The sequence below is a fragment of the Neltuma alba genome, unplaced genomic scaffold (genome assembly GCF_004799145.2).
Source record: "Neltuma alba isolate B1F8T4 unplaced genomic scaffold, ASM479914v2 tig00011276_pilon, whole genome shotgun sequence".
NCBI classification, from domain to species: domain Eukaryota; kingdom Viridiplantae; phylum Streptophyta; class Magnoliopsida; order Fabales; family Fabaceae; genus Neltuma; species Neltuma alba.
In genome coordinates, this window is record NW_021635986.1 from 168502 (window position 1) to 185248 (window position 16747).

Consider the following 16747-nt stretch of genomic DNA (forward strand, 5'->3'; position numbering starts at 1 on the left):
GAGAGGGCTTCAGGCTTACTGATATTTTTTGATATCTTATTCTTACTACATGATCATGTGGGATTTATCTTTCTTTCATTGTGAGAACCGTCACGTCAAACCTGTTAATTTCTCCCCCAGATTTTTATATATGTGTAAGTTGGACGAAAGACACCAAATTTGTAAACTGGGGACTCAACTATGCCGCTCGTTGTCTGGATCCGTAATGATCGCTCGTTGCATTCCCACGCGGAAAATATAAAATGGAAAAATGACATCTAAGTCGCATGACAAAACATCCAAGGAAATGACTTGGTGCCTTTAATGAAATTAAATTTTGGGCAGATTTACATAAATGCTCTCTTATATTTATAAGAACTTCAATAGAATTTACTAATTGGCTGCTCGCAGTACGCATACGTGACTTGTATCGGAAGGCTAGGATCAGGGTAAAACGTCAGATGTCGGTTGGTGAGATTTTCTCTTATTTAAAAAAAAATCAATAAAGTTTTACTCCAGTAATCAAAAGTCTAACATAACCTTTCACCCGTTTAAAAAAAAAAAAAAGCTTAAGGTTGTGTTTAGATTAGCAGTAGCAAAATTAATTTTTATTTTCCTTGACTTTTACAATGAAGATTAGAAAAAAATTAGTCAGTGTAACGTATATTTGAATTGATTTTTATAAAAGTGTCAGTTTAATAAGTTAAAATTTGTTTACATGATTAATAAAAACAAGTAAGTTTATATGTAAAATAATGAAAATGACATAAATTTTATTAAATAATATATATGCACACATGATATTTAGAGAAATATAAGAATTAAAATTGTTTTTTTATTTGTGTTGAAAATGAATACTACCTCTAATCATTAATACATGACCCATATAATTAATTTGAAAAATTAAGAAAGTTTTTGAATTATTTAATTATAACATATATTATATGATCTATCTAAAATACTTATCTGTATTATTATATTTTATAACAATTTATAAGTGAGAGAAATTACTTTAAAAAAAACTATAAATTGTAGTTTTTATTTTTGCCCCTTCTATTGTATCTTTTCTTTTCCCTCACTTATTTAGAGAATTGTGAGGGGCCACATGAGAAACACGTTGGCCAGCAATTTTCATTATTCACATCTTCACTGCTTGGTTTGGGGCACACTGTTCGTCATTTCTTTCAGCTGGAGGATCCCGACTGAAGCCGGAAAAAAGAGTGGAGAGGGCGAGAGCTTCTGGTCTTCATCTTCTCTAGAAGGTTAGCTTGATGGGCTGTGCAAGGATGCTAGAGATGGGGACTGGTTCATGCTACTGAACCTTCTTCAAGTGCGATTCAGACAGAGAGAGAGGCCGCCGTATTATTTTGATTCTTCTTGAAGTTTGACAAGTTTGGAAGAGCAGAGAGAGAAGGGGTAAATCTATGTAAATAAATACACCAAACGGTGGATTAGCTTTTGCAGCCACCTAACGCTGCCACCTTGACCTTTTCCCACATCTCAACGTGCCGCTCATTTCTTCCAAAAGCTAGATAGAAAGGAAGCCAGTCCAAACAAGCCTTTGACTAACAGCAATCCAAACACAGTGTAATATAACTATTCTCCTTTCTCCATACCTGGAACTGACAGAAACATACAGAAGCTTTAAGTTTGACAATTTATTTAAAATTTTGGTTATTGAAAGAATGCCCGTGAACTATGCAGCCTCCATCTGGTTTGAAGTGGGCTGTCATTGTTATTTATTTGCATAAATGCTCTTTTGAAAAAATGAAAAAAAAAATTGTACCAAAAAAATGAAAAAAAAAAAATCTTCCTCCACAATTGCCAACCTCAGAAACCATCACCATAAATCATTATATGTGCTTGCTTATAGCTGCTTATGTTTTGCTCATAAATATGCTCACTCTCCTTCTTACTTCCTCATGTTTATAAATTACTACTACTTCTCCTTCGTCCTAAATTATAAGACCTTTATATTAGTGTATATAAGGGTATTACATTTAGGATCGGAGGAGTATTAAAAAGCTGTCTTTTTTTTGTTTTTATTTTGTTTTTTGAAGGACGCTGGCTCGGAGAGGCTCTGAGTGAATAAAGCAGAGGGTAAGAAAAGACACTCTGCTTCTTACAAATTCATGACTCTGCTTTTGCGTTTTTCCCCCTCCCTTCTTCCATATGAAGAAGTTGCTTCCCGTGAAAATCAATTTCCCCAAACACACACATATATGACATAAAAGTGGAAGACATTAACTCAGTAGGGAAAATAAGAAATCGAATTAAAGCAACACAAAAGCCCTTCATTTTGTCAACGGGAAGTCGTAAACTTCACTTCATGAGAACATAAAGCCTGGCTCTGAAGTCCTAAGGAAGGCTTAACATGAGTATAAGAAGAAACAGAGTTGAAAGTTTTATTGAATAAGTTGTAGGGAAGTTTAGTTGTTATAAGAGATCCTTTGCAACCAATTACGGAGTGCCACAATTGCAAGAGTGCAAGTGATATACATAGAGTGATTTGGGAATCTTTTTTGCAATCTTGCCAATAGAACCTGGGAGGCCTTCAATAGCTCTCATTGTTGCCAATGCAACCATTGGTGCCACCACCAGAGTCACAATCAGCCCTTGACTTATCCTTATGAATGTATCCTCTGTCATCCTCTTTATGAATTCATAAAACTCATCACGGTCAGTTTTCCCATCTCGATTCACCTCACATTCCTGCATATTAAAACTTGTCGCTCAATCACACAATGTTCTTATACTCACATGGTCTTGCATTAGCATCACAGCAAAATAAATAAATAAAGGTTAAGGATCGTTTTTGCCTTAAAAGTACCTGTGAAGGAACTTGATTTGATCACACAATGTTCTTATACACAAAGTTTTTTTTTTTTAAGATTCGATTTGATCTGAAAGTGTTAAAAAAAAGATGCGATATATATAACCCTTTTCATCAAAAAATTAAAGCTGATTGCTAACATTTTTAGCTTTCAGAGGCGATATTGAGGGAAAAAACTTTTGAGTACCCATAACTTCTTTGCGAATATTTTTAAGAAAATATTAGTCATTAGCCCGAAATTAGTATCACACCAAGAAACTAAAGGATTAAGGACCAGTTTTATCTTAAAATTATTCGTGAAAAAGCATTGTGTCTGGAAGGTTTTCTTTGTGTCAATACCACCACAGAAAGTATTGAAAAATGAGCAATATAGTGCATTTTGTTAAAAAGAAGCTAACATTAATCGTTAACATTTTTAACAAAAATGATGATATTACTCATTTCTTAACATTTTCGTTGTGATAGAGTTAAAAAAAAAAAAAAATTTCAGGTACACATAGTTCCTTCATGAATCCTTTCAAAGCAAAAATGATCATTGACCCGAAATTAAAGGAGTTACCTCCATGACTTGTTTGACTCTATCTTTTGATGGAGGATCAAAATGAGGACCAGGCAGGTGCTTGTTAAGATCACTACAACATATAATTAAACAGCTCAACTAGAGAAGGTATATAAGATATAGCAGAAAATTGTCTACTGGCAAAATAATGATAATAATAATAACAGAAAACTGTCGGCAAAATTTGAGAGAATCATGAAGGAAATCATTAGTTCTTACTTGTAAACAAGTAAAACCGCAATATACAGATCTTCAAATGTCAAATGAGCAGTGTCTTTTTCCTTCTTCAGACCTTCAAAAGCTTTATCAGCTATCTTCCTTATTCTGTTTTGCCTCCACTGCTTATCTGTACACAGTCATTTACAAAACAAGACCATTATATATATATATATATATATATATATTGTATATCACAACTTTGCTAGGTGAAGTGTCTTTGATCTATTTATCAGTTTATTTATTGAAAACAGTTTTTGATTCTCTTGTTTTCAATGGATCCGCGTGAATACCGGTAAAAGACCTTTTAGATGGAACAAGAAGAATAAGAAGGTGTAGGGCATTACCCTGAAGCCTGTCTAAAACTTGGCCCATGATGATGATGAAAGTTGAAACACAAATTGAACACTGCGGCTTTGAAGATATATGTATGCGGGTGCGTGCAGGAACACGTACAGGTAGGTTCTTACTTGTATCTTACTCAAATCAATATTGCGGCAAAGGCACCCGACTTTAATTTCTTCAAGGGATCCATAGGTGGATTCATTGATAATAAGAACATATGCTTCACTGTTTTTAGGGAAAGCATATTTTGTCTGTATTTTTCTTCACTATTCTTAAGGAAAGCATATTTCTATTCTCAATATTTCTTTAGGCAGTGTTTGGGATTTTTCTTTTTTTCTTTTTTTTTTCCTTTTAAATTTTTAAGAATGGAATGAAATGAAGTGAAATACCCAAGAATAATCACTAGGGGCTATTTATTTGAAAGAATTTTTTTGGACGCCTCAAATCGGTGAGGGAAGGACGGAGAGAATGCTTTCTTAAGGGTTTGCATCATTTCATTTGAGTGCATACATTTGGATTCCCAACAACAACAAAACCATAATATAAAAGCTACAACAACTCTATTGAGTTTCATCCAAGTCTTTGGATATATTATTAATTGAAAGATTTCCCTTAATAACTATGAAGTATTCTCTTTGGCCTTATCCTACTCGTTTAGAGGACTCCATGTTATTTGATCAATCTTTCTTACCAGCGCATCCAAAGGCCTTCTTTGCACGTAACTAAACCATCTCAAATAGATTACTACCATTTTCTCATCGATAGCAGCCACTCCCACATATATGGTCATTACAAATCTTATATTTTTTTATATGGCCACACATCTATTTCAGTATTCTCATCTAGACAACCTTCGTGTTATGTTGTCCTTTTAAAGCCTAACACTTCCTACCATATAACATTTGCTGGTCTTGCAGCACTGCCTGAGTCGATCAGAAATTCAGAATCTTGTGCTAGCCGAGTAAAATCCTTTTCTGCATTTGATTGTTTCTCTTGTTTCTGAAAAAGAATAGTCTGCCACGCAGACCTATCCTGGCAAGAATCCAAAACTGGAGATCGCAATCTCAAAGGCTTGCATCCTTTCTCCGCGAGCAAAACCATTGCGATCGTAGGACGATATTTCATTTATGTTGAGTTCAAGGCAGGCTTTGACAAGTTCCTCCCCAACACGTTGAGCAGCTTCAATATTAGAACAAGGGGGATCTTGTCGGATAGATTTCTGCAATGTACTTCCATAGAACAGACACTTTTTGTTTTGGTCATCAACCAGCATTGCATACAACTGCTTCTCTGAGCAAAATACAGAAAGCCTTGGTCTTCTTGGTGTTCCATCAAACTTCTTCTGCTTCCTTCTGTTGCGGATTTTGGCACTTTCCTTTCTAGCATTTGCTCTAGCTTCGACAATCAGTCGATTCTTGATGAAAGCTGCCAAAAAAAAAAAAAATCTCTTCACAATAATAATTATCTGAAGCCTTGTGCAAAACAACACTAATACATTAGTGTCGCATAATCAATTTCAGAATGCAATGAGCCTATAATCATATAAGAAACGTAAACTCCAACCTCAACATAAAATACCAATTAGGAAGGGTAAGTTGTGAAAAACTTACTTCTTCTCAGCGAAAGAGAGGAAACAAGAGGCTTTAATTGTACTCCCAAGACTGCAGAATTTGTAAATCGAAGCGCAGGAACATTCACAAGGTCCATATTATGTACTTATATTCAAAAGGAAACAAGAGTGAAAAGCTGAGATGCCAATGGAGGACTCACTGAACCCTTATCCTGCCAACCGACGGTGATGAAACATACTATGAATAGTAAAACTTGCGCTTCGAGGATACAACGCAATGCTAAGTTTCTCACAGTAATTTCAACAAACACTTGGTGCGCACGTTGATTACTTCTCCCGTAGCATCAAAGTAACACTGTGCAAAAAGTGTTGCTGCAATTTGTCCCTTAAGGCTTCGGCTTGAAAAGAAGACCGACCAATTCTCGTAACTATTAGAAGAGTTTATCAATATTCTGCCGCACCTAGCATGACGTGAACCTCGTTTACTAGCCCCATCACAATTTACCTTTCATTAATCCAATCCCTGTTTGTGGGTGATAATGCTTTGGGGATTCAAGCTGCAGTGACAAATCACCCCTCTTTTTCTCAAATCGCTAGCAATAGTAATCAAAACGTGGTTTGGTGCTTTCAGCACATCTTCCCTCAGCAGACGATAACGCTTGCCCCCAGGTGCTAAAACAGGCCACGACCTTGCGCAGGTGACTTGGCGCACCGCGCCCGCCAAGCTGGACGGAAGATTCATAATAAAGTCCTGGGGGCTGCTTAGTACTAATTGGGCTACAAGGCCCAACATGGCTACCATCTAATCGACCCATGTGACTTGGATTGGGAAAATATAATAAGTTTGACTCCATTAATTATATAATGGAATGCTGCTTATTTCATTAATAATCAGCCCATTTTATTCTACAGTATACATTTTGAGACGTGTCAATGAGAGAGAATGAGAAAGAGTGCGAGTGGAAAATGTCAAGGTCAAACCAACTAATAAACGAAGATTAATCAATAAAATAACTTTGGGTTTCAAAATAAAAGAGACGTTAGAATATAACATTGAGTTTGTTTAAAAGTTAAAAGAAACACTGAGTTTGAAGAGAGATCTACATATAGATTTCGAAATAATTAGAACAATGTGCTATATCTAAAACAAAATTAATACAATATAATAAAGAAAAAGAGATACAAATTCCATTTCTTTTTATAAGAAACAATCTCTCTCTCATACTGCTGTTTCTAAATATTAAAAAAAATTCTTTTTGTCTGAAATATCAAATTAGTCTTTTTATTTTCAGCTTTATTAAATATGTGTTACTTATTATCTCTGCAATAAATTTTCATTCATTATCTCTCATGCACTCTTTTTATAAAGATATAATTAAAAAATATGTGCATATTATATTACATATTTATTGTTTTTAACTAAATTTAATTAAAATTTTAAAATGTGTAATTTCAATAGTTGTTTCTTGTAATAAAGGACCAAAAGAATAATATATTGGCTTGATCTAATATTGGCCGTGGCCAAAAAAAAAAAATCTAACATTGGTCCCAAGGCCAACAAGCATTAATTATGACATCCAAATCACCGAATCTTTTAGAGATATCATCCTTGGAAATTAGGAGACATCTTTTCAGAATTTGGCTTTAGAAAACAGCCATCTCCCATCACGCCCGCCTACATCCACGTGTAGGTTGAAAAGACTTCACTAAAGCAACAAAAATAAACAAATAATTAGTAATAAATTAACCGGCACATTGTACATGTGATGTAACTAACTAATAGCAAGGAATGGACAATTATATTGTTTAAGATTAATCATTATAATATTGATGTTGATTTCAAGACCAACAAACCTGAACGTGCCCCTCAAAAATTAACTACTCTTCTGGTTCTAAATATAAGACTTATTTTGTAGAACAAATTACACTACGAAAATGGTTTTATTTAGGACTGGATTTACACTATAAAAAAAGTCTTGTATTTAAGATTGGAAGAGGAATATCTAGTCAATATATAGCAATTAGGGTATTGATTCTTTCTTTACCTTTTTTGGCCAGAACGTTTATTCCTTTTGATGATATCATCATGACAAATATAAAAATAAATCCATTTAAAGAATCAAACTCGGTTGAGTTAGCATTTAGTTCAAGTTACTTACTATTTCATCACCTTTTCTATTTTTTATGCTATTTATATATGTTCGTTTGTTGAAGTCTCAACACAAACTAGCTTAGTCAAATCCAAGCTGAGTGTTAGTTCAACGACCATTATATATGAATGCTCACCACAAGCAAGGAAAACATATAGTCATGGTCAAATTATTTTATAGTTTATGTATATATGACTCATGCTTTATAATTCTTCCTTAAGGATCTTGAAGCTCGTTTTCATTACTTTTACAATTTTCCTAAAAATATATCTACTATTTAGGGTGTGTTTGGATAAGATCAAAACCATAGTTTCAGAAGTGCTTTTACGGTGTACGAAGTAAATATGTGGAAGAGTTTGCCTCGATTTGCGAAAAAGTGCTTCTGAAAAGTGATTCTTGAGGTATCCAAACACCCCCTTAGAGAAGAAAATGTTGTTGCGTTATTGTGTGTGTGTAAGCGGGAAAAAAAAAAAAATTTGTGCGAGTATCAATTGGAAGAGGGGGAAATTTTCTTTTAAATTCAATCAAAATGCTCAAATGTGAAATTGGTTTGCTAATTAAGTTTAACAACTCCCAAATCTGTCTAAAGGAACCAATTTCAGATCTGTGAATGTTCTTCTTTCACTATATTGTCCCTCGTTTTTTTTTTTCTTTAAGAAAAAAAGCTACTTCTGTGGGTGGTCAAATTGGTAACTGGACAATTTGCCATTCACAATAACAAATTATAGTTACTAACAATAGCGCTTTAGATACTCACAAAAATATATGGGAGAATTACAATTAGCTTACAAAAAAAATTATTAAAAAGTCTTAATAACAACTTAAGTGGCTTGTAATGATAAATTTCAAAGTAAAAAATGACAATTTTTAGGATTTATTTTGTAATTTTTTTTTTGGAACTTCATTATAATTCTCCGAAAATATATTAACTATATACTACCTCTGATTCTTAATATAAAAGCTAATTTGATATTCAATTTAGCTTTAAATATAAGACTTTAATCTATTTTATCTCAAAAAATTTATTTATTTTTTTAAAGTAATCTTTGTGGTAATCACACATGTTAAATATTTACATCAAATAAAAGTTCTAACTAATACACATGATTGGTATTTTAAGAAAAAACAACACCTATTCATTACAAATAACTAAATTAATTAATTTTTAATCTAATCAAATTAGTTAATTAGTTCTTTTATATTAAGGATTGGAGATAATATGTGTGTGTATTAACAACTTCAAGCAACATTTTTACAAACTAACTTACAAAACTTCTTGTATAAGCCAATCACAACACATAATTAGCTATTAATAATTCACAAAAGCCAATTAACTATTTACAAACTTTTGACTTTTGGTCATCTGACTAGACAAGATTTACTGTCTTGTATAGGTTCGTTGAGATTTCTAACAGTCGAAGGCTTATTAGACCACGTGCTGAAATTCTTTTGCCACATAATAAGAGTATATAATTGAAGATGCATCTTTTCCTCTTTTCCTTTTTTTTTTGGATATTTTAATTACCCAAAATCCCATCATCCATTAATTTTTATGTTAATCATCATTTAATTTTTTAATAAAGGTATTGATAATTACAATGTATCTCTGTTGCTTAATATAAGAGTTAGTTTGATTTTCAATTTAGTTCTAAATATAAAACTCCAAGCTTCTTATATTTGTCTATTTTTTTCAAGTTAGTTCTTATTGTAATGACAATTCTAACTAATACATTTAATTAGTATAGGTATTTTATGAAAGACAACACATGTTTATTGCGAATAACTAACTTAACGAATCTTTTTAACCTACTTAAATAAGTCAACTAATTTTTATATATTCAGGATAAGAGGTAGTATATAGATATATAATGTTCCATTCGTTCGTGGGTGTTCGAATATTTCTTATGATGAAGAATTTGAAGCTTAATACACTAATGTCATTATCCATTTAGAGTTGTCCCCTTCACGGGGTTCCATGTGGCTCTCACTGAAAAAATCGGGGAAAATGGTCCCATTTTTTTCAAAAGAAAATAAGCTGACATAAAAAATGGGATTACATGTAATACTATCTCCTATTCTTAATATAAGAGTTAGTTTGACTTTTAATTTGATCCTAAATATAATACCCAAATATATTTTATCTCTTATATTTATCTATTTTTCTTAAGATAGTCTTTGTAGTAGTTGCACATGTTAAATATCTTATCAAATCATAGTCTTGGTTAATAAATATGATTAGTAAAGGTATTTTAAGAAAAACAATACCTATTTATTGCAAATAACTAATTTAACTAATTTTCTTAATCTATTCAAATTAATTAACTAACTCATATATATATATATATTAAGAGTCGGAGATAGTATTTAGATTTGGGGATAATCTTGGTTAAATGCAACGGATCAGGAACACTATATCGTTTTGCTTCTGTTGCTCCCCGCTTCAGCTTTCCCTTCAACTCTGCAGCACCGCCGGCACCATTTCCCAATCGGCAATAGTCGCTCCTTGCTCTGCTTTGCCTAGCAACTTTAATTGTATTATGATCTTTAAATTAAGTACATTAAACTTTGGGCTAAAGACATTTTTTTATTCAAAATTTTACCACCATCCCACCAGCCAAATGTCACTTCTCCCCAAAATCGTGATAAGTTTCTGTATGATTTTCAGGAAAATCTAATTGGAAAAGGGGGGGAAAAAAAGCAAAACAAAACAAAAATGATAGCTTCTTCATCGTTTTCCTGTTCTCCTTTGGCGTTTTATGATGGCTTCAAGTTAAAGGGAGTCCGAGTGAGTTACAGTATCAGGGTCACCCAAATAGTGAAAAAGCTACTCCTCCAATCCTTAAGATAATTCTTGAGTTGATTTTGTCCTAAATATAAAACCTATTTCTCATATTTATTAATTTTCTCTAAATTACCCTTATGGATACTCCCTCAACCATAATCAAGTAGAAGAGGGAGAGAGAATATTAAGAAAGATGATTATGGTGTAAAAAGAAAAATATGTCATATTTCTTATAATTAACTAATTTACCTAACCTCCTTAATCTAATTAAATTAGTTAAATACTACCTCCGGTTCTTAATATAAGACCCCGTTTGACTTTTATTTTGGTCATAAATATAAGACCTTAATCTACTTTGTCTCTCATATTTATACATTGTTTTCCAAAATAGTCCTTCTAATAATGATAGTTCTAGCCAATACACTTGATTACCAAATACTACCTCCGGTCCTAATTATAAGAGCGAGTTGACTAATTTGAGGAGATTAAGAAAATAAGTTATGTTAGTTATTTGTAATAAATAGATATCGTCTTTTCTAAAATATCCTTACTAATCAAATGTATTAGCTAGGACTATTATTATCAGAAAGATTACTTTGAGAAAAAATGCACAATATGAGAGACAAAGTGGATAGAGGTCTTATATTTAGGACCAAAATAAAAGTCAAATAAGGTCTTATATTAAGGACTGGAGGTAGTATATTTTAAGAAAAACAACACATATTTATATAAATAACTAACTTAACTTATTTTTTTACTCTCCTCAAATTAGTCAACTAGCTTTTATAATTAGAGCCGGAAGTAGTAAGTCTTATATTAAGGACTGAATGAGTAAAAAAAAATACTATATCAACAAATTCTATGACTATTGTTGACTGGAAGTCGGAGTCGGTTGGGCTGCAAAGTTGAAGGGAAAGCTGAACGGAAAAACGCCAACTGGGGAAGCATCAGGAGAGGTGAACTGGTGTGCGTTTCCAAGGAAGATGACACAGCAACGCCACGTGGAGCTGAGTTGGAAACAAATCTTTCCCACTTATTGCTCTAGTCCTATTTATAGGGCAGAGAGAAAAAATATTTTTTGGTCCTATTTATAGGACACTGAGAGAAATTTTTTGTATGGATATACAGTTTTACTCCTCATTTATTATTGTGTTGACTTTGTTTACATAAGGTATGATATAAATTAAATAGGAATAAAGTTAAAAAGTTATTAAATTTTAAATGAGAGTTAATGAAGTTTAAGGTTTTCTTTGGTATGTGTAAAACATACTGGAAGTGTTTTATAAATAGGACCGAAGGAGTGAGATGAGTTATAGATGGTAAGGATAATCATATAAAAATATGAAAAAATAAGGAGTTGAGTCACAAGCAAGTCAAATATTCAGGGACTAAATCATGCTGAATCATAGTTAAGGGATTAAATTATAAGTAAGTTAAAAATTGAAGGTCTAAAAGATTAATTTTCTGTTCGAATAATAATGAAGTTTTTATCAATTACTTTCGTTAAAATATTTAACATTTTACTCTGGATTTGCCTTTGCATGCCATAGTTTAAACGAAGCAAAATGAACCATACTTTAAACAAAGGGGAAATCACAAATAAAGACCCTCGAATTAGCAAAATCACTCTATGGTCACCTGAATATGCCAAATTACCATGAGGGACCCGGTCTCAAATTGTAATTATGAAATCATGGCCAAATTACCAAAATACCCCTCTTTATTTTATTTTTTTTAAAAAAGAAAGCCACTGCCTCACCGGAATCCGGCCACCGGCGCCGGAGCTCCGGCGGCCGCTTCCGGCCACTGTCGGCGGCCGGACCCCGGCGTCCGGCCGCCGGAGCTCCGGCGCCGGCGGCCGCTTCCGGCGGCCTTCCTTTGTTTTTTTTTGTAACTGTTTTTTTTTTTAATAGTGAGGGAAGTGAGGTTGGGGGGATTTGATCCCCCAACCTAATGCTTCCCAAAATAAGGAATGACCATTGGGCCAACAAATTTTTGTTAACATTATGATGCAAAAAAAAATATAAGTTAACTCATTTACTCTTGTTCCAGGTGATAACAACAATACATTTGGAAATAACAAGTTCTGATTGTAAAATAACACGTCTGGAATAAAAATTTAACAATATGTTTTTTTTATAACAATAAATTTTGTTGCAGGCAATAACAACAATACATTTAAAAATAACAAATTCTGATTATAAAACAACAAGTTTGGGATTAAAATTTAACAACACGTTTTTTTTATAACAACACACTTTGTTTCAAGTGATAACAACAATACATTTAAAAATAACAAGTTCTGATTATAAAACAACAAGTCTGGGATTAAAATTTAACAACACGTTTTTTTTATAACAACACACTTTGTTTCAAGTGATAACAACAATACATTTAAAAATAACAAGTTCTGATTATAAAATAACAAATCTGGGATTAAAATTTAACAACATGTTTTTTTATAATATAAAATTTATACTATGATTAATAGATTAAAAATGCCTTATTATAAATACTTTATAATTTATAAGAAGTAGTTTGATTTATAATGAGTTGTATAGATATACAGATTAAAAGTATTTTTTAGAGAAATAAATATATTAAAAATATTTTTTATAAGTTATAAATAATTTATTTTTTAAAAGTATAAAATAATTAATTGTTATAAAAAAACGTGTTGTTAAATTTTAATCCCAGACTTATTATCTTATAATCAGAACTTGTTATTTTTAAATGTATTGTTGTTATCACTTGAAACAAAGTGTATTGTTATAAAAAAAACATGTTGTTAAATTTTAATCCCAGACTTGTTATTTTATAATCATAACTTGTTATTTTTAAATGTATTGTTGTTATCACTTGAAACAAAGTGTGTTGTTATAAAAAAAAACGTGTTGTTAAATTTTAATCCCAGACTTGTTATTTTATAATCAGAACTTGTTATTTTTAAATGTATTGTTGTTATCACTTGAAACAAAGTGTGTTGTTATAAAAAAACGTGTTGTTAAATTTTAATCCCAGACTTGTTGTTTTATAATCAGAACTTGTTATTTTTAAATGTATTGTTGTTATTGCCTGCAACAAAATTTATTGTTATAAAAAAACATATTGTTAAATTTTTATTCCAGACGTGTTATTTTACAATCAGAACTTGTTATTTCCAAATGTATTGTTGTTATCACCTGGAACAAGAGTAAATGAGTTAACTTATATTTTTTTTTGCATCATAATGTTAACAAAAATTTGTTGGCCCAATGGTCATTCCTTATTTTGGGAAGCATTAGGTTGGGGGATCAAATCCCCCCAACCTCACTTCCCTCACTATTAAAAAAAAAAAAACAGTTACAAAAAAAAACAAAGGAAGGCCGCCGGAAGCGGCCGCCGGCGCCGGAGCTCCGGCGGCCGGACGCCGACAGTGGCCGGAAGCGGCCGCCGGAGCTCCGGCGCCGGTGGCCGGATTCCGGTGAGGCAGTGGTTTTCTTTTTTAAAAAAAATAAAATAAAGAGGGGTATTTTGGTAATTTGGCCATGATTTCATAATTACAATTTGAGACCGGGTCCCTCATGGTAATTTGGCATATTCAGGTGACCATAGAGTGATTTTGCTAATTCGAGGGTCTTTATTTGTGATTTCCCCATGAAATTTTAATCCCTCTAAAATATCTTTTTATGTCGAGGAGACTTGTGGTGGCTCTACTTTTATTCTTTCATTTGTTTACTTCCTATTCAGCCTCTCTCTCCTCTCTCATCAATTTTGGCGTTTTCTAATTTCTCACATTTCAGTCCCAATCTAGGCCACTCTATGTAGTGGGACATATCGATTTCAAATCTAAACCTAGATACAATGTTTTTAGTTCGATTATGATATGAAGATAATTAAGTCGAACAAATTCTTCTTGAATAGCCTAAACATTTCAGAAATGAATTAAGACTTTATATTCTACTTTGCAATATTATTCAAAATGTTTCAAAATAAATAATTAATAACATTGAAGACATTCAAATATTAAAATATCCAAAAATAAGTTTTTATTTATAGAAGAAAATCCAGTTACACTATTTATGAACTGTTGATAGGTTATATTTTTATCACAATTAAATTTTATTGGGAAAATCGCAATTAAATCTATCAGAAATACTTTTGCTCAAAAAAAAATCTATCAGAAATACTAAAATTCAAATTGATGCTTATATTTTTAATAAATTCATAATAAGATCATTAACTAGAGATTTCATAATCCAGTTAAATGAACACGTTACTTTTCATTGTCTTTTTGAAGCCATCCCTTTTTCTTTCCCCAAAACCACCGCTATTGATCGATGATCGGCCACAAGTGGGATAGTCACCGGAGCGCCAATTGCCGACTGCTATGGGCAGAGGTGGCTTTAGGAAAAAAATGAGATGAAATTGAGAAGCAATGTGGTTATTTAACAAAATTTTGAAATCCCTAATCAGTCCTCTTTGGCTTGAAAAAGAATATGTTAAAAATACATATTTGAATTTGAATTTCGATAACAAAAGTTGCCTTTTTAAAAGGAAAAAAGAGGGCTGAAGGAATTAAAAAAAAAATTAATACTCGCATTGGTCCTAAATATTAAAGCTACTAGAAAGTTTGTTTTGATTTTAAATATAAAATTATAATCCACTTTATTTTTCAAATTTATAATTTTTTCTCAAATATCAATTTCACATATTAAGGAGATTTTCCATGAGTAATTTAAAAATAAATAATTAAAGGAGTATTTTGAAAAACAATAACACACTTTTCTTAAATAACTAAATTAATTTTCCCAATCTTTTATAAATTAGTTATTTAAATTTTATATCCAACAATCCAAAGGAATAATAAAACATAACTTAAAACACTCTTTGCTGATCCGAAGGTTCCGGGAAGTTTGGCTGTTTAGGTGAAAATTTTGACCACTTGATGTTAGAAAATAATGGTGTTGTTTCTGTTGTGGAGGTCATATGCTATTTTTTCTCGCGGGGTAGCTATTAAATATTAATATTTCTTATATCTTGACACGTGTATAATTTTCTTTTTCTTAAAACTTAACTTAATATTTCTCTGTTTGTCTTTTTCTATTCAAGTAAAACTAAATATTCTCATATATTTGTCTTCATGTATAATTTTCTCTCTTTACACGTAATGACGGATGATTTTATTCAAAAGTATTAAACACACACAAAAAATGGGATTAGGCAAAAATAGATATAAATCATTTTTCTTTAACCTTTCCAGATTGCGGGACATAAATTCAAATGATTGTACTATTTTTCATCACCTTCAACATTCTTTTTTTAATGATGATATAATTAGAAGTTAAAATAATTTCAGAAAACCTCATTCTCTTCCAATAAAAAAGTCCAGATAAAAATAGTAGTAAAAGTATTACTTTCTCCTATTCTTTATGTAAGTAATATTTTCTCACATGGGACTGGTCTTATATATGATCAAGCAACATTTTATATTTGTCTAAAAATTTAATCCCCCTTATTTTCATTTTCACCCAATTACTAGTTACTCTTCTGGTTCTATTTATAGGGCAGAGAGAAAAAATATTTTTTAATCCTATTTATAGGACATTGAGAGAAATTTTTTTTATACGGATATACAATTTTTCCTTCATTTATTATTGTGTTGACTTTGTTTATATGAGATATAATGTATGTTGAATAGGAATGAAGTTAAAAACTTGTTGAATTTTAAATGACAATTAATGAAGTTTAATATTTTTCTTAGTCTATGTAAAATATATTGAAAGTGACTTATAAATAAGAATAGAAGAATATATGTTTTACTTATTTCTTTTCTTTCTCGTCTTCTCTCTTGCTCGTTATCTTCATAAATAATACTCCCTCCGTTCCTTATTATAAGAGACATTTGATGCTTATAGGATGTTCCTAAATATAAGAGACACTTAAAAGTTGTCTCTACTTTTTTGTGTTGATTTCCTATTTTACCCATATTTATTGTCTCCAACTCACACTCTCTCTCCTTTCCACTTCTCTTTCTTTTAAGAATTTACTATTGTTCTCTCTCATGCTCTCTCTCCTTATTAATGAGGGCATTTTTGGGGAAAAAATTATACTTTTTACACATTAATTGTTCTTAACTAATTTTAACTGTTTTTTTGATCAACGTAATTCGGTTATTCGTCTCTTATAATAAGGAACGGAGGGAGTAATATATTTGAGAAAAAAATTACATTTCTTATATATTTATTATTTTTAACTAATTTTAATAATCATGATTTACTTAATTGTTATTTATATACAGAGGACGTGAGTGAGTAAATATTAAATAATGACA

The 16747-nt window shown here is 31.5% G+C and overlaps 2 protein-coding genes across 2 annotated transcripts; both read right to left on the reverse strand.

The window, feature by feature from the left end:
- Nucleotides 1-2439: 2439 nt before the first annotated feature.
- LOC114711044 (uncharacterized) lies at nucleotides 2440-3965 on the reverse strand. Its single transcript, XM_028895398.1, has 4 exons — nucleotides 3935-3965; nucleotides 3591-3717; nucleotides 3372-3444; nucleotides 2440-2691 (listed from the first exon to the last, which is right to left on the reverse strand). The coding sequence occupies exons 1-4, from the start codon at nucleotides 3960-3962 to the stop codon at nucleotides 2440-2442; spliced, it is 480 nt and encodes a 159-aa protein (XP_028751231.1). The 5' UTR covers nucleotides 3963-3965.
- Nucleotides 3966-4452: 487 nt separating this feature from the next.
- Nucleotides 4453-6108, reverse strand: LOC114711058 (50S ribosomal protein L18-like). The gene is made up of 2 exons (XM_028895412.1): nucleotides 5543-6108; nucleotides 4453-5357 (listed from the first exon to the last, which is right to left on the reverse strand). The coding sequence occupies exons 1-2, from the start codon at nucleotides 5637-5639 to the stop codon at nucleotides 4960-4962; spliced, it is 495 nt and encodes a 164-aa protein (XP_028751245.1). The 5' UTR covers nucleotides 5640-6108; the 3' UTR covers nucleotides 4453-4959.
- Between the last annotated feature and the right edge of the window lie 10639 nt (nucleotides 6109-16747).

Excerpts from the sequence above, each read along its gene's own strand:
- LOC114711044 (XM_028895398.1), bottom strand. The coding sequence starts at position 3,962 with ATGGGCCAAGTTTTAGACAGGCTTCAGG. Across the intron at positions 3,718-3,934 it reads AGTTTTAGACAGGCTTCAGG|ATAAGCAGTGGAGGCAAAAC; the intron begins GTAATGCCCTAC and ends GACTGTGTACAG. Across the intron at positions 2,692-3,371 it reads GAGTCAAACAAGTCATGGAG|GAATGTGAGGTGAATCGAGA; the intron begins GTAACTCCTTTA and ends TTTAATATGCAG.
- LOC114711058 (XM_028895412.1), bottom strand. The coding sequence starts at position 5,639 with ATGGACCTTGTGAATGTTCCTGCGCTTCGATTTACAAATTCTGCAGTC. Across the intron at positions 5,358-5,542 it reads CTCTCTTTCGCTGAGAAGAA|CTTTCATCAAGAATCGACTG; the intron begins GTAAGTTTTTCA and ends TTTTTTTGGCAG.